General features: G+C 39.4%; 1 protein-coding gene and 1 long non-coding RNA gene across 3 annotated transcripts in view; both read right to left on the reverse strand.

Annotated features, from left to right (window-relative positions):
* Positions 1–9,174: 9,174 nt before the first annotated feature.
* CDH2 (cadherin 2) overlaps positions 9,175–23,910 on the reverse strand; it is a 116,977-nt gene continuing 102,241 nt past the window's right edge. Inside the window, exons 15-16 of one of the 2 annotated variants that reach the window (XM_032124136.1) lie at positions 18,778–18,942; positions 9,175–10,609 (exon numbers count right to left, since the gene is read on the reverse strand). In XM_032124136.1, the coding sequence (XP_031980027.1) occupies positions 10,403–10,609; positions 18,778–18,942 (372 nt within the window). In that variant the 3' untranslated portion in view covers positions 9,175–10,402. The remainder of the gene's footprint in view (positions 10,610–18,777; positions 18,943–23,910) is intronic. The other variant, XM_032124141.1, reaches the window with a different exon arrangement.
* LOC116451036 lies at positions 10,847–16,572 on the reverse strand. Its single transcript, XR_004243068.1, has 2 exons — positions 15,519–16,572; positions 10,847–15,445 (listed from the first exon to the last, which is right to left on the reverse strand). It is a non-coding gene; the product is annotated as an uncharacterized LOC116451036 (long non-coding RNA).

Below are 23,910 nucleotides of genomic sequence, written 5' to 3' on the forward strand. Positions count from 1 at the left end.
TACAATAGTAGCATTCTGTTTTTATATTTTTTAAATTCAACCTCCAAATGGATAAAGTTGACGACATTTTGAGGATATCAGGTTTTATTAAAAAACCCAAAAGGAGCAATTCTTGCAGGGTTTGAAGCTCTATCTCAGTAATACTGTGTCCTATTTATGGCAAATAGTCTATGTGGCAATTCTTTAGAGCAGAACTGGAACAGGTCTCAGGTTGGATGACATTGACATGGTTCTCTGACAAGATGAGCCACTCAAAAGTCGTGTCATTAAAAAGAATGTGCCATTTTCTGACACAACTGAATACAGTACTTTGCCTACCAAAAAACAGGAAAAAAGCACTCTACCTAGAACTTTTCTCATTTCTCTCAGAACTCCTATAAAAGCCGCCATGATTCCTCCCTGCTATTGAATAATTTTTGGCTTTTAAGTCCTTACTTTTCCCTTTAGTTTCTGATGATTAACTCTCCCTGTAAACTGCTTTGTAATACTCTGCATGGAGGACAGTATATAAAAATGAATTGCATTGAGTTTGATCCAAACCTCATTTGACTCAAAACTACACTGAGGTTTTAGGTTGCCTTTTTTTTCACCTCCACATTTCTAAGTCTGACTGGCAAGCCAAATAATTTCTATTTGCTATCATAAAGGCTAAATAAAAGGATGAACAACTGTATGCTTTTTCAATAAAATTCATGTTATTTCAAAACGTAGCTCTCCTTTGTCAGTCCCCACCCCCATATAATCATTCACACACAATGCCACTTGGGTTGCTCATGTCTTTGCATATTACAGTATGCAGAAATTATGGAATAAGGTTCTACCTCTTTTGGTAAACCTGATCGCTGAAGAAAGAGCGAGTCTGTTGGAAAATTAGCCTTTATTTACAACACTGACAACAGTGAAAAGATGCAGCTTCGTGCTATTGTGCTGAGGTTATTACCTTCCTAGTAGCAAATCTCAGGACGCCCAATTAAAGTTAACTCACAGTTTGTAACAAGCAGCCTGTAAAGTTTGCGGGAAAGGAGCTGCCATATTGTCATTCAAAGTACTTTATACGAAACAGTGCAAGACAGCGACAAAACATCTAATTATCTGATTACTCTGCGAGAATGGCTTCTTACATGCACTGAATTTTGCATACCATCAACGAATACAGACTGTGTGCATCAGTGACTCACAAAAACACAACAAAAAAAGGAAAATAAGATAGAACAATATGTCTCTGCTACTACTGTTCCTAAACTGCAGAGACAGTTTTGCTAGTACTTCAAATTAACCCTGGGGATTCTCAGGACATCCAGCTCAGGAACAGAAGTCTCTTCTGCTCTGGTTTTGGCTGTGCACAAGGTGCATGGTGGCCAGAGACTGGACAGTCTGGGTGGCCACCATGAGGAAAGCTGTGCACCAGCTTTTTGGCAAAGGTGGTGCTCCATGGAGTCAAAAGATTTTTCTAACAGAGGATGGAGTACAAAAATGCACCCTTAGGCTTATTATTTCACATTTCCCTGCCCCTGCCACTGTACAAGGAGCCCTTTGGAGAGTGGTTGGGGCTAATAAAAATGTTCCGGTGGTGTAAAGGAGGGTCAGGATTAGCAGCTGCTTCATGGAGAAGAGATTGTGCACTTGCTCTTACCCTGGAAAGATCCCAGAAAAACCATTCAGGAGCGCTCATGGAAACTCAGACACAGACAGAGAAAATTAATAAATTTCAGTTTTATGCACAGGTTTACCCCACAGCTGCTCATTTCTCTGAACAATTCAGCAGGTGACAAAAGCAGAAGAGCATCAGCAAAGATTCTGCACAGTTTTTCCATAAGCTTTTCTGCTGGTTAGTCCCACCATGGCTGGGCTGCCAGCTGATTGCACAGAGAACATACCTGGTACTGCATGTGCAAAACTAAATGTGGGTAATGCACTCCCACTTCTTTTACTACAGTTTGGGGCAAGACAGAGGAGAAAACAGATTTTTTTTTATATCTTATGACAATAATTAATTCAGTGGAGGCAGTTTTTTACCATGCCACTACTTTACTATCTTCATATCAGCCATAACATTGTCCAACTTTTCCCAGTTCCAACTCTTTACACCATTAAACACAAATCATGGCCTCAAGAGACCCCCTTTTCGAGAAGGGAGAAGCAGTTTAGCCTCCATAACATATCAGTCTCCAGCTTGTCCTGAAAAGGCTGTCAATTGTGCTGAATTATGTATAAAATCAATGAGAGGTTCTGTCTGCCAAAGATGGGTTGACATTAGCAATTTTATTTTCACTGAGGGGGGTCACAAGTCCCATTCTTCAAGATCACAGAATAAGTGCTCATTCTATCCCTACTTCTCTAGTTCTAAAATTATACCCATTTTGACTCTTTTTAGAATTAAAAGAAGGTCACAATAAGATGATACTGCTATGAAACACCTCTTCAGTTGTCTGCAATGAGCAAATTTATATAGTATTTTTGATGGGGTGCTATTATAATCTGCCCTTTCTACCCTAATTTCATTATAATCTTTATCAAGTGGACTTTAACAAACATACTCTTTTTGTTGGGCATCCCACACAGTATTATATTCAATTAACAAAAACATACACTTACTTAAGACTCACTACGGGTTTTCAAGTAGTGGAGAAAACCTCCCCTGCAGTAAGATCCACAAATGCAGAAGTACAGCATATTCATGTAAGCTGAAAGGACAAATAACCTTGTGATGATCTTCAGAGAAGCCTGATATGTTATTTGAGACTGAATATGAATCCTATCCTTGTAAAATCACCATCACTGTGCAGGTGGCCCACAGACCTACAATAAATACTTATACAGCATCTAGCTCATGATTCAGCACTTTACTTTATGATTTTTGCTACTGTATGTGTGAGTGGAGCAGTGTTAAAATCTAATTTCGCAGCATCATCTTTTCCTTCTCCTCTAGAATGGCAGCTGATCTGATATTCCTGTGGCAGCTACTAAAATTCTGAGGGTCTAGTGGTCTTTGAGACCGTCAGCCAACAAAATTGCCATCAAAATTCTCTTCCAAATACTCAGTCCTGAAATAGATTTCTGTAAAAGCTCATTTACACTGGGTCACCTGTCATCACAAGATTCTCCAGAGTTCAGCAAGCATAGTGCCTTGGTGAATACATTGAGTTGTTAAAAAATAGTAAGTAAGTCATTAAAGGACATTTTTCAAAAGGAAGTAGACTGAAAATTGATAACAACTTGAAATTGCTATGTCAGTCTCTATTTTCTGAAAACAAATGCATTCTTGCATATATTACTGGTGATTCAAGGTTGTTTAGCTTCAAATGCTACCACATATGGCTGCAGGAATAATACAGATGTAAATATTTCCCTGAGCTGAGTGCCTGGGGGGCATCCCCAGTGGGAGCATCTCGGCTGACTCAGGGGCTTTGGGTCTGAACCCACGTTGGAAGGGCTGTGTTCTGCCACTCTCAGTTATGTTTTGTAATGCTCTGCTCCAGTATATATGTTGACACTTCTGAGTTTCAAAGGGGAAACATTTTTCATGAGAACTTGACCTGATGGACTGCTATTCAGTAGAAAGGATTGCTTTCCACCCTCTGAAGGACAAGCCTGAAGGCTAGCACTCCAAAGGTTTCCTTGTGGTCATCAACCCATATGAAAACCTTATTGCCATTTCAGGGTTGCCTTCAAAGAGCTGAAGGCTGAGTGGGAATGTCCAGAAAACAATTTATTTTGTGAATAAATGCAAAAGATTTGTGAACTGTTTCTTTCACGACAAAATCTGGAGCTTTACAAGAGATTTTCATTAGTTTCAAAATAATGGCATTCACTCAGCATATAAAACACCTAGACATAGTTCCTGAGCATGGGCTGGGGCTTTTTTACATCCCAAACAGTAGTTCAAGTGTTAAAGTATTTTCCTAGGTATAGCAAGTATTTAATTAGTCATACCAAGAAGGAACAACAGGAAACACCAAAGCAACTCTAAGTCAGAGCTTGGAATTAGACATTCTGCAGTCAGATTATTTGGTCTCTAGTCAGTGTGAATTCCTGCCACACAAAAAAATGGGAAGATCAAAAAACTTGGCGATAGCCTGGAATTCTTTGTTATGAAACATGACAGCAGAGCAGGTCTTTGAAGCTGCCTCTCCCATTCCATGAGGAGTTTTTAAGGGTTGGGTTGACTATTTTTGGTCATTTTTCTTGTTTGCTTTCATTCTGCCCAAATGAGGAAATATTAGTTCTCAGAAAGATACGGCTCTGAATATTGCTTCCTGACTAGGTCAGGCTAAAAAGATACGTTTTTGTTTATTTCTCAGTTTATCTTGAAATAACCTTGCTGAGCAAACTGCTCTTTGTTAACTTCAAGTCAAAGCATACCAGTAATGATTCCACATTTTTAGTGTAATTCCCTCTAATCATCCTAGCACACTGCTTGTTTTTATAACTGCTTCACACAATGCCACCAGTAATGAATGTTCTAGAATTGGAGCATAATTTTGATTATCTGGCCATTACTTTTGATTTATGGTGCACAGAGACAGCTGGCTTTTTATAAGCTCACTCTGCAGTACTGCAGATAAAAAATGTAATGTAATAATCAAACTTCTGTAATTTGGAACCCAGAACGGGTGGGCTCATGGATGTCTGTCTGTATATACCCATACCATATCAAAAAATTTTATCTTCAGAAGCAGGAGTATAAAAGTAATTTGCACAATGCTACTATTCATTATTCATACCCAGAGCAAAATATGTTTCTTTCAGAATGAGTATTCAGACTCTTTGGGAGGGAGTGAACCACCTAAAGGTGGTTTCATAAATAAATGTGTATCACCATGAAGCTTAAAAATGCATTAGTGCTTTAAAAAAACCCAAAAAAGCCTCTCAAAATGAATCTATTTTTAGAACTAGTAATAAATAAAATCCATTGTGAACAATGAAAAATCTAACTTTTTTTCTGGGTGCAACACAGGAAAACAGGAAGTCTACAAGAATGTTCTCCATTAGGAGGGAAAAAAAATAGCCAATTTCAAGAAGAAAAGATTGGTCACTGTCTTGTTACAGCATATTGATTAAAGGTCTGAAAACAAGAGCAAAAGAGATTCTTACAAAAACTGAAAATGGGTAAATGGAAACAGGAACAAAAGTGGAAACATTTTCTCAGTCTTGCCAAGAGAACTAAGAAAGTAGAATTTGTTTATGCAAGGCAAAAGGGTTTAAAAACTATGTATTAGTTGGGAAATGCAGCAAGCAACAAGAATAATTCATAAACCAGAGTGCATTCCCTTTGTTAATGAGAGACAAATAGTCCTAGGTATTTTCTGATTAGTTTCTCACAAGGTGGGGGCAGAAGAACAAGGATGGAAGCAAATAGAAAATAACGACCATCTTTTTGAGGAAATAAATGATTGCAAAGGTGGCAAGCATACAGGAGATGAGATACGTGGGTGCATTCCACGGGTCCTATATGGGCTGCTGTGTGCTCAGACAAGAGCAGCAAGAGATCTGCAACTACGCCTAAATCTTCTGAGAGGTGACAGTTACGCAGAAATGCATTCTCTGCAGCCAGAGCTACAGGAGAGCAGCTCGGAGAACACGTCCACCACCTCACCCTGACTGATCTTTCCAAAAAGCTCTCTGGGTGGGGTTTCAATGTCACGTTGTCACCACAGGATATGTCCCTCTGTGACAGAAGAGTCAAGAGAGCACATAAATGTGAAATCTGATTATAAGTACCTACTGTATCACTGACAATTTCTGCATTTTTAGATGTCCTAGAAACCCACAGAGGTTTCGGGGGTAAAATACTGTTCAGGACACTGAACTTTGAAAAGGAAGACAAGCCTTCCCAGCTATTGCTATGTGGAGAATATGTCCTCCAGCCTGCAGCAAAACGACCAAACCGAAATAAGACTTAAGACCTTGATTCTTTGAGGCTGTAAATTGAAGATTACATAAAACCTAGTGTGAGATTTGGCACTGTTCAACTATCTAGGTAAACTGAGGAGGAAAACTGGGAAAGCTCAGTGCTGGAATGTAACCCAGCAGGACAGACAGCAGCACTGACACTGGGAACTCCAGAGAAGGGGCATCTCCAAGCTCGCCGTTACACTCAAAAAAGCTGTTTGGCCAGTACAGAGCAGCAGGTTGGCTGGAGAGTGTCTTGCACTGATTGATCAAAGGGTCCATAACAAATGGGATGCTCTTTCCCTATCTGTGTGATGGAAGGCACCTTGGGTCCCTGTGGGGAACACTTAGCCATTTTTCTTTAGCCTTTTCTCCCCACTTCTATTTCCCAGACGGGCTTTGTTGCTAAAGGGAAAGATTTTTGTTATTCCTGTGACATATATTAAGTAACGGGAAATTATCCTGTGCTTTAAAGAAATTCCTCAGAAAGATCCTTGTCTAGAGAAAAACTAAACATTAAAGTTTATTTAAGCAAATGCAAAAGAAAAAAATAAGGGCACCATACAAATCCAGATCATCCCTGGCTGAAAATCGTGTATAAAATATCCATGGTGGATTAGGTATTTAAGCATTCGAGTGACTTTTCTGATTATTTGAATAATAAATATTGACTGAGGTAAAAGCAGGAACTTTGCTTTCACATTCCTGAACCAGAAATGTAAATCTGCCAAAATCATGCTACTACTGCTAGCAGGAAGATTCCTCAGGAAGGAGGGAGCAGTTGTGTAAAGGAATTGGCAGTGGCTTACATGAGACAACTATAGAAACATTTGAGAGACCCTTTTGTGGATTCTGTGTCCCATCACCCGTCAGAAGAGATTTTCCCTTGAGCGTTAAGGTGAATGGAACCACGGCAGAATAGATGTAAATGTTCCTGGGTAAGGAGTCTGGTCCAAAAAAGTACTCATACCAAGAAAGACAACTCCCAAGCAGCAGCCTTCATGTGGCTTTTAATCACTTTGCTACTTTGGCACCAAAAGAACCACTTGGGAGTTCAACTACCTGGAGGGAGCATGACGAGTACATTCTAGATTGTTATGTGATGAGTATTAGCATCGATTCATCAACGTTTGGCAATCCCAGAGAAAATGCAGTAAGGTAGACCCACCCACGTAAGGCCATTGGTATCCATTTCAGATGTTTATTCCCTGAAACCACCCTTCCCCACCTTTACTAGCCCTGAAGTTGAGAAGGATATAGGCTATGAAAGACTATCATTGAAAGGAAATACAAACTGCAGAAAGGCTGAAAGGTCAAAGTTGCTAAAGCATCATTTCTCGCCAGTAACTTCCCTTGGATAGAGTGTCTACAAAGCAGAGATAATGCATGCCGCTACCAAATGCCATTTACAAATCAGGCTGCCAAAATTTCCACTTTTCAAAAATATTGTATGGCCCAAAGTTCAGCCATCTTCCTCTCAGTGCAGCCCTCCCATGGGGACTGAAGCAGGTACCATGGGTACAGAACCTGGTTGCACATTTCTAGAATAAGAATGAACCTGAAACTTGATGAAAGATGATCAAACATCTTTTTTCTTCTTCTGTAAGCATCTGAGATGTCTAAAAATGATTTGCCTTTTTTTTCTGTTCAGCAGACCTAATGCTGATCTATCACTAGGTCTGAGAACTGTTGCTACACTTTCAAAGGAGCTGTAGAGCTGGAAGTTTGTCTGATCAAGATAAAGCTCCTACTGCTGTGCAGAACAGCCAAATGCTTATAAAAGATGACCACTGTCCACTTCAAAAAAAAGATATGCTATAGCCCAAATTGGAAATCTTTCACAGATCTCTCTTCCAGTGTGTCTTTTAATATCCAATATCAATGAATAAAGTTCATTTAGCATTTCCAGTTTCTTGGTTCCAAGTAATGGTAATAGATTATGATTAAAATACATTTTTGCCTAATTTTTTTGTGCTAAAAGTGGTCTTCTGCTTATTTAACATGCACTTCCAGTTTAAATCCTGCCCTTTATGAGAGTTTTCCTTACTTAACTATGCATAGTCCAGATTTCATTTTCATGTCCTGATCTACACCTCTTTTTCCTTATAATACAAATTGAATTTGGAAATAGTTTAAAGGTGCTTGTTGGTAACTCTGACATATTACTCAAAAATCAAGGCTTTATTACAGCATTAAGTTATAGCTGCAAATGCACGATATAAATGCTAGCCAGGTGCGCAGAGGTTGAAATAGTATACCCCAACCTGAGAGGATTGCTACCTTTCATCAGGAGCAAGAGGAAGGAAGGAGACATGCCCATGAAAAGCCCAGTGCAGACACCCCCCAGATCGCAGTTAATGCTCCCCAACTCAGATTTTGGGATTTACTTCCTGAACTCACAGTCAAATTATGTAAATTATGGTGTGAGTGCTGAGGTAGCACTGAAGTGGCACCAGTGAAGAGCTTTCCTCCCAGATTAACTCGCTGCCCATGCAGCTGCCCCAGCACAGAAGGCAGCTATGCCAGGCCCAGAGCCTGGTTCCCCTCCCTGACCAACAGCAGAACTGTGGGGTTTCTGCCGAGTTTGAGCTTCACACTGTTCACACTTAGGTCCTTAATGTCTGTAAATGTAGGCATTAAACCTGAGCAGATTGCTGCAAGAGAACAAAGACGGAACTGCTGTACCCACCATGCTTGCTTTGTTTGCAAGTAAATCATGGTACCAGGTCAGAATCATGTTTAGTAATGACAAATCTCCTAATGGGGCTTTTTGATAGAGTTCCATGATCGTAAGCACCTCCTTGAAAGATATGATTTGATGTGCACTCAGGTTAGCAGGGGCTTGTCTTCACTTCAGCACAAGGAAGTCCAGGCGGCAGCTGACTGCCACAATCTGCAATTTATTTTATTTATGCAACCTGAGGCATAATCACAAACTCATTAAGCTGTCAGTCTAGAAATGAGCCAAAAATGATGCAAAAAATAGAAGAACCAACTTCTTTTTTAGATAATGCACATTAAACCAAAGAGCTAGCCATCGGTGGGGAACTGAAAATTGTGAATTCCCAGAAATCCCAGCACACATCACTTTGCTTTCACCTGGGAACTTGCCTTCCAAATTTGTGCCAGGCTTTCTTCTACATGCAGCTTGTTTCCAGTGCAGCAGTGTGAAATGCCAAAGAAGCACACACAACTTCTCACAGAACTCAAACACATTTTGCGTACTTTTTATTTACTGTAGTCAGGACTGCTCAGCTAGAAGAAAGAATGCCAAACCAAGCACCAGATCCAAAATTAGCATTTTATTCAGAACGTTGGGGTCAGAGGTGTATCATTCATATTCTGGTACACAATACAGAGGCAAAGCTGTTCTCAGAAGTCTCTCCAGTTTGAAAGCTCCTTCCCCTCCTCCCCTCCCCGCCCCCAAAACATACTGTATATTTTCTCGTGCCACCAGTATCAGGCCAACTCCCCTCCCCCCCCCTTTTTTTGGTACAAATTATGTAAAACTTTTTTGTGCTAAGAACTTTTCTCCCTCCCCAAACAAAAAAAAATAATAAAAATAAAAATAAAAAAAATATTGAGTACTCTAACTACAGTTCAACAATTGAATCAATGTCACTTGTTTGCAACCTGTTTTGTAAATACTTTATCCATAACGAAAGATATAAACATGCAAAAACCTGAATCCATAGTCCAAATAATACATACACGTGTTCTGAAGTTTCTGCACTTCTCCACAGACTATGCCAATAAAACATTATGTACACATACCATTTTTTTACAGTGAAGTGGGAAAAAAATACTAGAAATTAAAGAAAAAAACCAAAAACCAAAACCAAAAAGTGTACATGGATTAAGACCAAAATGTGTCTAACATTCTAGCATAAGAAAAAAAAAAATCAATTCTGCTACAAACTGGTGATATGAAAACTCCCTTTATTTGCAACCAGCTGCATAAGTTTTAGAATTTTAGTGAAAAAAGTCCCCTAACATCTAAAACTAGAAGTAATGTACATTGTTCCACCTCATGGTCTTCTCTCCTGGATAATAAAATTGTTCCATGAGGATTTTTTTGTTTATTTTTAATCTCCTTATTTTAATAAAAGCAATGCGATGTAACAAAAGCATGTTGAAGTATATTGTGTTTCACCTTACTCCTCCCCACCCCAACATATTTCGTCTCTTTAATGCATCATTTAATAAATCAGTACCATTAAAGCCTTAAACATAAAACTAATTCCGATCTGAAAAAGGTACAAAAAGGCACATAAAATCCCAGTGCTTCTGTACTGTAAAATTCAAGTGTAACTGAGCTCAATATTTTTTTCCAAACAGCATTGGATCACTGATATTCCACGGAGCCCAAATTGGTTTGCAGCCTAAGCCAAAGCCTTCAGCAAGCACTTGTGCTAGTAGACTACAAAGTTAAAGCCTAGCTTCTGTATGCTTTTGGGGAATATCAGATGAAATGTTTGTACTTGTCCAAAACCACAGTTCACTTTGAAGTTCAGTCATCACCTCCACCATACATATCAGCAAGTTTCTTGAAACGTGGGCCCCAGTCATTTAGGTAGTCATAGTCTTGCTCACCACCACTACTTGAGGAGTTAAGAGAGCTCAAGGATCCAGCAGTGGAGCCGCTTCCTTCGTAGTCAAAGACTAACAGGGAGTCATACGGTGGGGCTGTAGGGTCATTGTCGGCTGCTTTAAGTCCCTGCAAGAAGGAGAGGGAGAAAAGAAGATAAATTTCTGTATCAGAGAGTGAGACAAAAGCATATCCAGAATATTTGCAGCACAGTTATCTATCAAGCACCACTTGAGAAAACAAAGTTCTTCCTCTTCTGCCATTCAGTACAAAACAGGATTTACATTTTTGTAACTCTGATGCCTTAGGCTTTCACTTTTATATTTTTCAAATCCTGTACTGCCTAGTGTGTAACTCTGAAGTTTCTTGTAGCCTGTTAATTTCTGCTCTCTTGTGCTAGGTAGACATAACAAAGCCTCTCCAGGCCTGCCCTCCAAGGACACCTAGAAAGTCCTAGGCCCAAGAAGTATAAACCAAAGAGCCTCTAAGGGGGGGTAAGCTGAGGGGGTATTACAACATTAAACTGAAGCTTTAATTGGAGAATTAACCCTGATATGCAAATGAACCAAACCTATAAAAGTGTGAAGAACTCGTGACCTGTCGTCCATCTTGGGGTCCCTCTTGGCAATAGCCTCTGTCTCCCCAGGGGGTACTTTGAAGGCCTTTCAAATAAATACCCACCTTTATTTCCTTACTCCTGTCTAGTCTCTGTTTTTAGGTGGCCTCTCAAGGCATCAACTCCTTTTAGAATGGCCAGGTTTCCAGCCATTCTAAATTCTGGACATTTTGAATGTAGCTGCAATTACAGCCCTAACAAAACCTTAAGAGAGAGTCATGGCACTGGGACAGAAGCTAGTAAATAAACAGTTTCAAAGATATACGGCTCACAACCTGCGCCATGGGCAATGTGGGACTGGTTAGGCAGATGAGAAAGGAGAAACATGCATGTTTGCAAAGATTCACTTTAACAACCATCTCATATGGCCAACAGCGTATGCACTGACTTTTCTGGCCTGCAGTCCATCTGCATGTGCCAAAACCCGTATTTGGTTAGTCCTGCGAACTCATGTACCTCTGTAAGCTGCTGTGAGAAAAATACATGGTATGCTGTCTTAAGCCTTTCATGTTTTGCCACATCCACCCTTGAGATCCACCTGCTCTTCAGAAAAAACACACAGTGACATCAAAGCTGAATACAAGATGATGACAGTTTTTCTTTCCTCATTTCAGAGTACTGAAGTTACCAACACACGAATAGCGGGTCTTCAGCAATTTTAGATTTTCAGTCTGTAGAGTTGAATAGCCCAAATTAAAACCAACACAAATTGAATTGGAGGAAATGCTGGGAAATTGAAGAGGAAAAGCCAGGAAAGAACCACACTTCTTCCAGAGAAAAGCCTCTTCATTCCCTATTTTCTTACATAAGTCCAAACGTAAACTGTTGCATGAGTAACTAATTTTAGAATATGAGACAATTTCTCTGTGCTTATCCGGGGAAGATTTACAAGCTGAAAATAAAAGGCTGAAGCCTGGAGTCAAAAAGCCCTCTCATGATTTGTGTTTTTTCAACCTCACAGTTTCTTCGATGGTATTAGCAATGCTTTTACAAGCTCTTCCACTCTGGCAGCCACTGACAAGGGATAATGAATCTTCCAGAATTCTATAAGGCTGTGCTAAGATTTTAAATTGCTCACTATTAATTTTTACCAGTGCTATTTTGTGCTGGCTTTACTTTTAATTTTTAATGTTTATTTATTTAAATAATGGCTTTATTATACTCCCACGTATTTGAAGGAATGAGTGTGCCTCCTTCAAACTATTTAACATATTCTGGTTTTAGAAAAGTACATTTTACTCTCAATTGTGCTTTGACCAAATATGACAAAATGGAAACAGATGCTGATTTTTCTTCTACAAATATGTATTATGAACATATACAAATTAAACCCATTAATTAAAGCATTTGGCATTGATAAGGTAGAAGTGAATCCTGGTTCTTTATTACCTATCTAAAATAATTCAGAATTGTGCAAAATGTCCCTAAAATAATTTCCAAATCAGTGGTGGAAAAGCCCAGCATATTTATCAAGCTGATGACCTCTAATCAAGAACAAATTTTGGCCTTGAAATGATCATTCCATGTAATACAACAACATCAAGCAGGTTATTAATAGCACACATTAAAAGTGCAATTTTGAGTTATGAGGTAAGAATAATTGGCGATGCTTGTTATCTCTCTTTGGCGTTTTCCAACCTGATGGCCGTAGTAAGCACAAAAGATGTGAGATTTTGAAAAGGCAATAGCAAGTGTTGGAAGACATCCCTTATCAAGCTTCCAAGGGGGAAATTCTAAAGCTTTCTCTTACTTTCTGCTGCTGAAGCACAAAGGCAACTTTACTTCTTAGGCAGTAACTGGCCTTATGGTATTTAAATCTTTCCTTAAGCCTGCTTGGGGTGACAGGCACCCATATGTTTGGAACGCAGGTGACAGGGAAGGAGAATAAATACCAGTTGAGCTCAAGGAGAGCTGAGGTACGAATGCCACGTATCCATGTGTGAAAGTCATTTAGAAAGTCGGTTTGGAGATGAAATGTTATTTTTTTCTGCAGTTCTGCCTACTAATAGCCAGTCAACCATGGGATACCAATTTATTAAAAAAAAATCAGTGAACAAAACATTTTCCTACATCACTGCAGAAATTCTGATACCTATCAGTCATCCATGATAAGGCAGAAGGCAGCCTCTTTCCATCTGTTTTTCCAAAGGGGAAGTTGTAATTTTTTTTTCAATTTGCTGCTGCTATCATGATAGCATTTCAAAAAAGGAAACTGGTTTTGAGTTACTGACTTACAAGATAGGATCTCACTAACAAATTCACTTTCTCAAAGGTTGTGCTGGCAGTGTAATCCATTTCATTCAGAGAACGTAGCTACGGGTCATGTTTTGGAGGTATTGATTCAACCGCGCAGCACAAGTTACACTGACATCTGCACCTATCTTCTGGTTCACAGTGTAATGACTGAACTTAGTCTCTAACTCTTCGAATGACAACCAAGATTTCTGCTGCATTTGTGTCGCAAGTTACACACTAAAACAAGAAAGAAATACTACAGTGTTTTCTCTTTCCCTCTGCTAAGCCGATTCTTTGAGCATACCCAGCGTACTGCTGTGCTTTGCTGTTGGGTTCTACAGCATGTCAGACAGCCCTGGCAGTGGTATCAGCCTATGAAGCTCCCTCTGGTTTCAGCACTGCCACCTTTTATTGTTTGTTATGCTGTCCCTTTCAGTGGGTGGAGGCGGTGTGGATACACAGCCTGCTGCATCTGCACAACTGAAAAGGCAACAAACGGCTGCCAGGAGTGGCTTCTACTGATTTTTCTGCCAAGGTGTTGTCAGCCGCTTCTGAAAAGAGATCTCAGTTTTCACCAGATGTGTTCAAGAACCTCAGAGCAGCAGAGTTGTTACAGTTACTTGGTTTACAGTTTCCTGATCTAAAACCCCAAAGTTTTTATTAGAATGAGGAGCTCATTCAACAGCAGAATTTCCAGGGCACATCCTCAGGAGCAGGGGAACCTGCTGGGACAGTGAACTGTCACATTTCCTTGCATGTGCTACACCACCAGTGCACAGCGAGCAGTCACAGAATTGCCACGGCAATAGAAAGGCCAGCTTGAGACCTTGGACAGACTCCCTTTCTTGCTTTTCCTTTTTTATGTATGTAGTAGAGCTTTCGCTAAGGAGGAGGTAAGGGGCAGAACTGGAGAAACTACAGCGCTTGGCTGAGGCACAACAGTAACCTTAAGTTACACTTGCCTTAGTACAGGTTGCATTCTCCATTTCTCTCAAATTAAAGGACAGCAACCCCCCCTCAGATCTTGAACTAACGTGGAACATTACAAAATCTAATGCTTCTATTTTCATTAATCCTACTACTTAATCCTATTCAGCAGACCTTCAATGAGAAGGAAAGGAAGAACACAGACCATCAGGGAAATGCAAAAAAAAAATTGGTTTATATTTGGAACCATTTTTTGACTTGATAAGAGGAAACAGAAAACATTGAGGGACTCCATTCTGCATGGAGGTGCACTGTATCAATAACCATTTACTAAGAATGAATTGAGGGTCCTCCATGTCCCCTTGGGGTGAGACCTTCAGCTTGCAATTTAAATTTAGCTTACCTCAGGCTGTGTCCTCTATTGATTACAAATATATTCTTAGCCACAACTCTCCACCACAACAGAACCTGCTTGAGATTTCTAGGGACAATATAGGTGGGTCTTGAAAACAGGATTAAAAAAGCTACTTTGAACAGGTCTAATTTATACTGTCCTGCAAATCCTGACTATTCTAAGTGTTAATTATGCTCCACACTGCAGGTTAGGCTTTAAAAGGCTCAAAATGGAAAACAAGGTCTACAGAGGATTCTTAATAACACATGACTTATTTCACTGACTTGTTTGTACACTGGACTGGAAGAAAAGGAGGTTTTTCCCTTCTACTCTAAATTAGAGATTCATCTACCCATTGAAACAGACAAAACAAGAAAGTCCCTGAGGTCATTTAGCTTATGCCTGCAAAACATATTTTGACTATCAAGATACCTCTGGAACCTTCCTATTTTACACAGTTCGTAGTTCTGTACATGCTATCTCAACTTTGTGTTATAAAAATGCAGGACTTTTTATCGTAATTCTAACTTGTTTTTCAACTGCAAAGTCACTAGAACACTACAAAATAGTCTTACTTATGTATGTCTCATTAAGTAGATTTAATAAAAGGGATGACAGACAGAAAGTAATACATCAGAAGAAACAGAGTACTGCTTAAGAGAAAAAAACCTGAATGACCCACTAGATCTTTTTCGCTTTTTGTTTCTATGACTCTGTAATGAAAACAAAGAAGAAAACCCCCAAGCTTGCTTAGCAAGGGGCCCTAAACTCTCCAGTATCTGAAATCAGTGACCTACAGTTATTTTTTGTCAAAAGCTGGAGTAATTCAGAAGCTAATCCGAACAATGCTGTCTGAAATCAGTGACCTACAGTTATTTTTTGTCAAAAGCTGGAGTAATTCAGAAGCTAATCCGAACAATGCTGTCTGTGTGTCTGCGGTGCTGGTGACCATTCAACAGACTAAATTAATTCCTGCATGTGGACCACCATCCCAACAGATCATAGTGACCAGCACCTCCTGGAATAGGGCCAAGTTCTCCAAGATCAGACTGATCTCCAAAATGCTGCATCTTTTCAAACCAAGGGGGTAACACAGACTTTGCTACTGAAGTACTGACAATTCAAAGGCAGCCTCAGCCTCTCCCTGCTCAGCTAGGGACTGGGCTGGTTTTGTTGGTGGCTTGGCTTAGAGATGCCCAAGGGAGGAATTTTACGTCTAGTAATATTGAAGTTGGATGCAGAGAGATATGAACTTCGCTCTTTCTTATCTTGCTATGTTGTCTCCACAGCTCAGCTTATCTTCTGCAGGAACTGCCTTAAGAAACGTCTGGTACAGGCTTTACTCAAGATATTTCTTCAATTTACCTCAAGTAAAACTGAGAGAAACTTACCAAGCTGCTTGGATTTAATTGTACCAGGACTGCAGGTGCAATTTTCTGGAGAGTCTGAAAACCTGTGCAGCCTAGACACTGATAACTTTGAAATTTAACAATGAACACTATTACGAAAGACCCATTTCTCCCTAATGAAGTGAGAGCTTCGGTGGATCGATGCCGCGTTTGTCGCTGCTGGGTCCCTCGTGGACACGCTCCGGCAGCACTCTCCCAGCACCTACACGTGCACACGATCTCACCTTCACAGGTGGTTGTGAACAGCTGCTCACACACGCAGTCTAAGCACAAACTGAATACAGACAGGTGAGAGGGGCTCTCTGCCTGCAATTCCGAGGTGTTTAATGGCAACACCCCCAAGGGAACAGAGGCAAGAAAGAACAACTGAAAGCCCACACCTGTTTTATCCCAAAAACTCCCAAAGGAGGGAAGAGCATCCAAAACCAATAGCCTGAGGGCTAGGGGGCAGAGGCAAGGTTGAATGGCATAACAGGGGCCAATGGGAAAAGGGATGGGATGGGGAGAGGGCCAATGACCAGCAGAATCTAGACAACAGGAGAACCTTCTAGCACAGTGTTGTAAGGAGGGACCACTTTTAAGGCAACTTGAGGGGTGTAAAGTGGACTTAGCCACCGCAACATCTCCCCACACCCAGTGGACATTTTATAATCACATTTGCCATGGGAAAATTTTTACATAAAACACAAATTAAGATGACACTATTTTAGAGAAATAAAATGCCGTTTTGCTCAGACTTCTGGGAAAACAGAGAGGACATGGACAATCTTTGGGTGGCTACTGTCTGCTAGAGAGAGGGTTAGGTGGAATGCCCCACAGTAAAACAATACATTGGTGTGAAATCCTAAGAAAAGAATACCTTATGAAGAAGACAAGCTAAATATATAATGCTTAAAACATAGAAACTACCTCACATAGTTCCTTTCAATCAGAGGATAAAATTAATTCTGAGCTAATTTGCAGACAAGAAAATTACTGTGTTTTCTTTAACTTCATATATATTTCCATATATTAACTTAATCAATAACATTAATGACATGATTTTACTGTGTATGAATAGTTGGGAGAAGCTTTCTTTTTTGATGGATGGCAAGGGGAAGCATAAAGGAGGCTACTGATATAATGCAATAGGCAGCAGGAAGAAAACGACTCCATGCTCGTCTGTACTGCAATATAAACATACTGGGTTAAATCAAGACAGCAAGTACTGTTTCTTCAGCTCCATGTGTGCACACTGATGTCATCATCTTCAAGAGTGATGACCTATTAAAAAATAATATTGCAAGAACAGCTTGCTAGGTCATTTAAAAACTGTAGGAGGCCAGACAACCTCTGGCCCCTTTCTGGCTTTCCAGCAGAATCACACCCATTCCCTGCCTTTGCTCCAGAACAGAGCTTCCTAGCTGCTTTGAGAAATGTAAAAACAGGGTTTTTCACAACTGCCTGCCAGGTGGGCACAGTCTGATCTCAGCTGTGTGAGAACAGGATGGGAATCTCTGATTGTCTGGAAGCACAAGGAAGTTCTTGTGTGTACACTGCTTTGGCCAACAATGTGGGCTTTTTATTGTCCCGTGTCTGCACTATTTTCCAGAAGCCAATTATAACTGTAATATTTAGAAGTGTAAGGCATGAAAATATTTGGAGTCTCTTAAAATGCAATGTCTTACAAGAATATTTGTACATTTCCTGCTAGTCAATTCCCCTCTAAGTTTTCGGACAATTGTATCACTGTATACCTTACAAGAGGCAAATTCAATTTTCTGCAGCTTTCTAACACAAAAGACTTTAGTATATTAGCCTGACTTTTCTTCAAGGCAAACAAGAACAGACACATTTGCAGAAACCGTTCTGCCATATCTGCAATGTGTGTCCAGCTCTGGCTGACAAAGAAGATATGAGAAAATCAGAGAAAATAATTAACTACTACAATTCACGTACAGAATAAAGTAAAAATAGTAGTAAATTCTGGGTTAGCTTTTCTTTTTCTATAAGCAGCAAGCTTATAGAAACAGATTCTATCATATGAACACCAATGATTTAAGACTGACCAGTGATAGAAATAATGAGGATCATTTCTTTCACAACTATCAGCACTCTGGTATAGTCTGAATCTCAATTACGTTACATTTATCAGATTGAAGAATCAAAGATAATGCAAAATCTTTGAAAGCTCTATGACAAGACAAGTATTAAAAGCACTTACATAACATTTAATTTAGCTGCCCTGCTCAGTAATCATATTTGATGGAATTCTTTCTGTCTTACTGAAGGTACTGAATTTCCACTATTATCTGGATTCAAAGGGTAATGTATGAGGAGAATGAAAGTGAACTTCTTCCATTATTAAATTACTGTGAATTAATAAATGAATTTAGGCTACACTACAATTTTGTTAGTCTGTTTATTACTTGGAACCCATTGCATAATCCTGCTTGGAGGTACTGTGGTTGCAGCTGATAACGTATTATGAATGTAATTAATATGAATGCACAGAAGTTAATTGATATATCTTCCCTTTCTGTCTGAATGAGTTAATTAAATTTGTCTGCACTTTAAAAGAACATATTTACTTCTGTCTAGCGAGACAATTTTAATTGTCTAAGGAAGTTTTGAAAAGTTATTACTTTCTAACATAACAGCTACTCATGTGGAGTAGAATAAACAAAATATAAAAGCCTATCAGATCTTAGGAGGAAACTCTTTTTCGCTCTTCTACCTCATTAATGAAGTCCCCAATGTCCCCAGGATGAGGAGCAGCTGATCTGACTGGATACTGAGGTTCTGCATGGATTGGCCTTTCATCAAGACGTCTGATTCCAACAGGTTTGATGGCATCTGGTTCCACAGTGTCAGGCTGCTGGAGCTGGCTCAAGTCATAATCCTGCAAAATATGAAACAGAGACAGTACGTTAGCAGAATTTCAAACAATATCTGTCAGGGGGAAACATGAGAAAGAAAAAAGGGAAAAAGCAAAGCGTCATTTCACCAGAAGTCCCGCTTTCAGGATTGTAATGCTTACTGAGAATAAGTCAATAACATTGTTATTTGCATACCAACAGGATGTTATTTGATTTATACTCCCTGAATCTCCTGTTTTGATTCTATTCCATCAGATTTGTAGAGCTTCTCATAAGTTTTCCCTTGAGAAGCAGGGATTTGAGTAGTACTATTAAGAGACTAAACACTTTACCTAGTAATGATGATTTACAGCACAGAGCAAAGATGCCAAATCCAACGCTTATTTTTCTAAGAAAATAAATACCATACATTCTGAGAAAAAGGCAAGCATAGTGCTCTGCAGTATTTTCTAATACCTTCAAAGAATGAATTTAAGACTCCTTGCAGATTTCCTGTGGCTGCCATAATATGAAAGCCAAAGGGGGAAAAATGTCGTAAGTACAAAGCTCCACAGATTTGGCCTTAATTCTAAGCACTTCCTAGAGATTACTCATGAATCTGTTCATTAAGTACTTGATCCTGCAGTTTCAAACTCTGGCAGACTGATGAAGTTAGCATAGCAGTATGAGTTCCAATAAGCACTATGCATGTATGTAAAGAATTCAATTAGATCAATGTTTCTGCATTTAACACAGATATCCCTGAATTCTCTTTGCACAGTGTGATGCATTTCATCATTGTCATTCCCCTCACTGTTGCCATATCTAGAAGAAAGTCCCGCTCTAGATGCCTTTACACAGGGTGTTGGTGAGAATGTGCAACAAAGAACTGGACTTCACAGCTTAAAAGAAAGCCATTCAAGAACTCTCAGCAGATGGGGGGGCTCATGCCAACTCTACTGTATGCCAGATACCCTGCCCCACAAATAACCCAAGCAGTTATAAGCATCCTAAATAAGCTACTCTATCCATCAAAAATAGCCATTTTTCAACAGTGCTGTTCTGGTAAAAATCTTATTTATAATCTCAACTTGCTGGAAGTTGTCTGTGTAGACTATCAGATTTTCATTAGTTCCTTACTGGCTCCTAAAGGAAGGAATGCAAGCTTTTACTGCTGCTGTTATCTCACGGGATGTAGATCCTTTTAGAGAATATGACCTCCTGTGACCCCAAACTGAGACTTTTCAACAGGAGGAGAATTCTTTTTGACAGCAGTTATGGTAGTTTGGGGAAGAACTGCAGCTGATTATCAAATCCACTACACCTTCTGATTTGTTACTTGGGTTCTCAGATGACTGCACACAAATATATAGTCAAAAAAGGTGGAACAGCTCCACTGAGATCTGAGAATGCAGCTTCATATGCTTTAATTAGATCACAAGTTCCTTGGGGCAGCGCTGTAACTCCTACCCTTTGGTACTTCATGTACCAAACAGAATAATAAGTGATCTCCAGGAAGCAGTATGATACAGGGAAAAGTAAACAGAACAGAACTTTTTATCCTTTCCCTTTTTATTACGTAAAATAAATCAAAATAGTTTAGAGACATGCTATCAAAAAATCCTGTCAAACAGAGAAAAATGTACTTTTTAGAATTTATAAATATGTAACACGAGTGCTTTTCATACCCACCCAAAAGATAAAGGTGGAAAACACCAACAGGGAGAAATGAATAATAATTTTTTTTTTAATCTAAGCCTTTCATTGTGGAGGAGTTCAAACTGGTATGATTAAATAACAATGTACTAAAACCAGAAAAGCGTCTCTTCATTTCAATTCTATAATTTTTTTCCCCACCCACACATACATGTACACAATTCTTTTATTGGTTAGTGATCATACAGAAATATAAATCAAGTCTGTCAGTCTATTATGACCAAAACTAAGGGCATCCTTTTGTAGGTATTTAATAGTTTGAGACATATCCAGGCTCTAATAGCTAAAAAGACAGCAAAGATGGCCACCTGTGAGCTAACAGCAGTGCAGAAAGTGTCCTTGGATGGACTCCCACTTTGGTTTTCTTTTCTAGGGTAATTTATGACACTGTCATTCAGCCTTCTATCAGAGGAAATCTATCTTGCAGGTCTAATAGTGTCCAGACAGGAAAAGATCCATTGTATGTATTACCTTGGCCTCTCAAACCCCTCGTATCATTAGAATCAATACTAACTGCACATCAGTGGGGTATGGCCAACTCATCCACCACCTCCCCAAACTGGCTGAGTGCCAGGCAAACACAGCATCATGAAATGACTCCAGCTGTTTCAACATTCTGTCTGAAGTCAACTCTACTCAATTACTGCAAAGTAAAAGAAGGAAAAATGTTTTAAAATGCCAGGTCATTTAAAGGTGCTGAAGTCCCATCTCTTCACTCAGTGCTGCTTTCACAGACAGGAAAGTGGAAAAGCTTTTCACATATTACCTAAAGCTCCTGAATGGACTTAAAGGTTAGCTCCAAGCAGAGTTTGTTAAGATAGTTAACTTTAGAAGTGACCGCTAAATGGAAAACCGGCACATCAAAGACAGAAGAGAACATGCTGGGATAGGCTGGGACAGCCAGCTTTGAGCACTATTATGGGCCATCATTTTCACTCTTAATTTCAGGACCACAAGTCAACAGCATTTTGGTTTTGCTCCAGTCTTTTTCCCATAAAACCTGTTCATAATTAAAAGAGACTTAGGGACTACGGGCAGTTCCTTGAGGAGCAAGACTTGGCCCTCCATTGGAAATGTACTTCAGCGAGAGCTGGGAGCATCTAATTCATACGGCTGCCAATTTTGTCAGAGGTATTTATTTTTACTGTTTAGCCCTAATTCCAGCAATTCTAGAAAAAATTCCCTTCCTTCGGTCTGGACTTGAGCAAACCCAAACAGAGTATGGTTAGTTTGAGTTTTTCCTCCTCAAACTTCTGGACAAACTTAGGATTGTTGATAAAAGAGAGAATCTACTTAGTTTTTCTCTACTGTGAGATTGCTAAGACATATTAGTTTGCTCACATTTTGCACCTAGGACAACTCAGGCCTTTGGAAACCAGAAACTTGGACTAGTCTGATAGTCCTAGCCTACAGTCAACAGGGGAACCTCACATTCTACAAGAAGGATCTAAGTGAAGCAAGTTGAATGATTCTTCGTCTTTCCTCTTGTTTATGAAGAGATCTGTTATGACTGGAGACAATAGAGCCGCCTTTTGAATAAATGGTGGTTAAAGAGATGACAACCTTAATGTGCTAGAAGGGCATTTTATCAGAAGTTGCATCTTGTGAAATCAATCAATCAATCTCACTGCTCCCCCCCCCACCCCACTAACTCCCTCTCCCCTCCAAGTTGATTACAATATTGACATTATTAGCTATTCACTTAGTTCTAACAGCTTTAAGCAAAGACTGCAACCTCTATTAGTTCAAACCTTATGTTCCTGAAACACACAATCCCAGTGAGGAGTGCTAAATGTCAAAATCAGGTAGACAAGCCCTACAAATTAGCCACCTTACCAGAACTGTAGGCAGAAGGCTCTAAAACTCCCAAAAGCACTTCTTTAACAACATCTACACAGTAGTTCAAAGCACAGTTCAAGTATCTCAACTTGAATAGAAGAAGCATCCAAAATAGAAGAAAAGGCCATTTTATACTCCCAAGTAATAGCACAGAAACAAGATAATGCAGCCTGTAAAAATCTCTTCCTTAAACAACTTCCTCTTGGGCAAGGCAGCTATTCACTGAACAGCACCTGAGTAATAATCCCTCCTACAGCAGTCATCAGTTACAGCAGGAGAGATTTTTTAAAAAGTACTTCACTTTGACTGACAGTTACCAGATCCTACAATCCCTGAAAAATAAAAAAAAAAAAAAAAAAAGAAAAAGAAGAAAGAGGGAATAGGCCAGGAATCAAGAGTTTCTCAGAAACTTCTATTTTTACACATCTTTTATTTTTTTCATCCTGATTAGCTGTTCTACTGTAGAAGATTTACTTAAGTTCTCATAAAAAACCCTAACAAAGCAAAAATTTTTACTGCAATTGAATCTGCCTCCTATGAATGTATACTGGAGCAGTGTAAAGCAGAACTGCAAATAGAATGAAACCACAATGTACTACAACTATAAAATGCTATGCACGGACAGGACTGACTTTTTTTCAAGAAAGGAAAACTCAGAAAATACTGTAATATATTACATCTGAATTGAGCTTTTCACTACCACAGCCTGGTGCCTGGAATGTGACTGACGTTCAATAATGATTTATGACTCTGGCTTCTCTGTTATCTCAGAGCCCTCAGTTTGTATCCTGACTGTTCATGAGACTCTAAGATACACTTCTAGGGATGACTTGGGTTTTTACCTTCTACAGAACTAAAGCTTTGACTAGGCATGAACGTAGGACTGGACATATGAACAATGTAAAAAAACCACTATACCTGTTTCTCACTTTCAAGGGACGTACCCTTTGCAAAGAAATATGAAAGTTCAGCTCTATCCCCATACAAGAAGTAATCAACTTGCCACCAGAGCAATTTGACTTAACTTGATGGTGAGACCTGTGTCTTTCACTGAACACAATCCGCTGCAGTGGTTTAGGTGCATATAAAGCAACAGGAGCAGAAATTTGAATTTCACCTGCCCGTTTTAGAGGATGGTGCCTTAGCATAAACTCATGTTTTTTATTTTCTGAAGAGAACAGAACTAATTATGACTTTGAAGTATCTATGGATAAAACACGTGTTCTGTTTTGCCTTTGTGTTCCAAAGACAATTGCTGTCTACTCCAATAGAGAAAGGGGATGGGGAAGGAAGGAAAGAAGTATTTTACTCCTGTATGTTCCCACTGAGATCTTTTAAAAACAAAGAAAAAGGAAGTGAAAAACAATCCTGGTATAATACTCTACACCCCCAAACCACCAAACATCACCCTAAAAAGCTATTAGAAATTTGCACTTAAATATTGCCTGAGTTCTGCA

The sequence above is a fragment of the Corvus moneduloides genome, chromosome 1, assembly GCF_009650955.1.
Source record: "Corvus moneduloides isolate bCorMon1 chromosome 1, bCorMon1.pri, whole genome shotgun sequence".
In the NCBI taxonomy this organism is placed as follows: domain Eukaryota; kingdom Metazoa; phylum Chordata; class Aves; order Passeriformes; family Corvidae; genus Corvus; species Corvus moneduloides.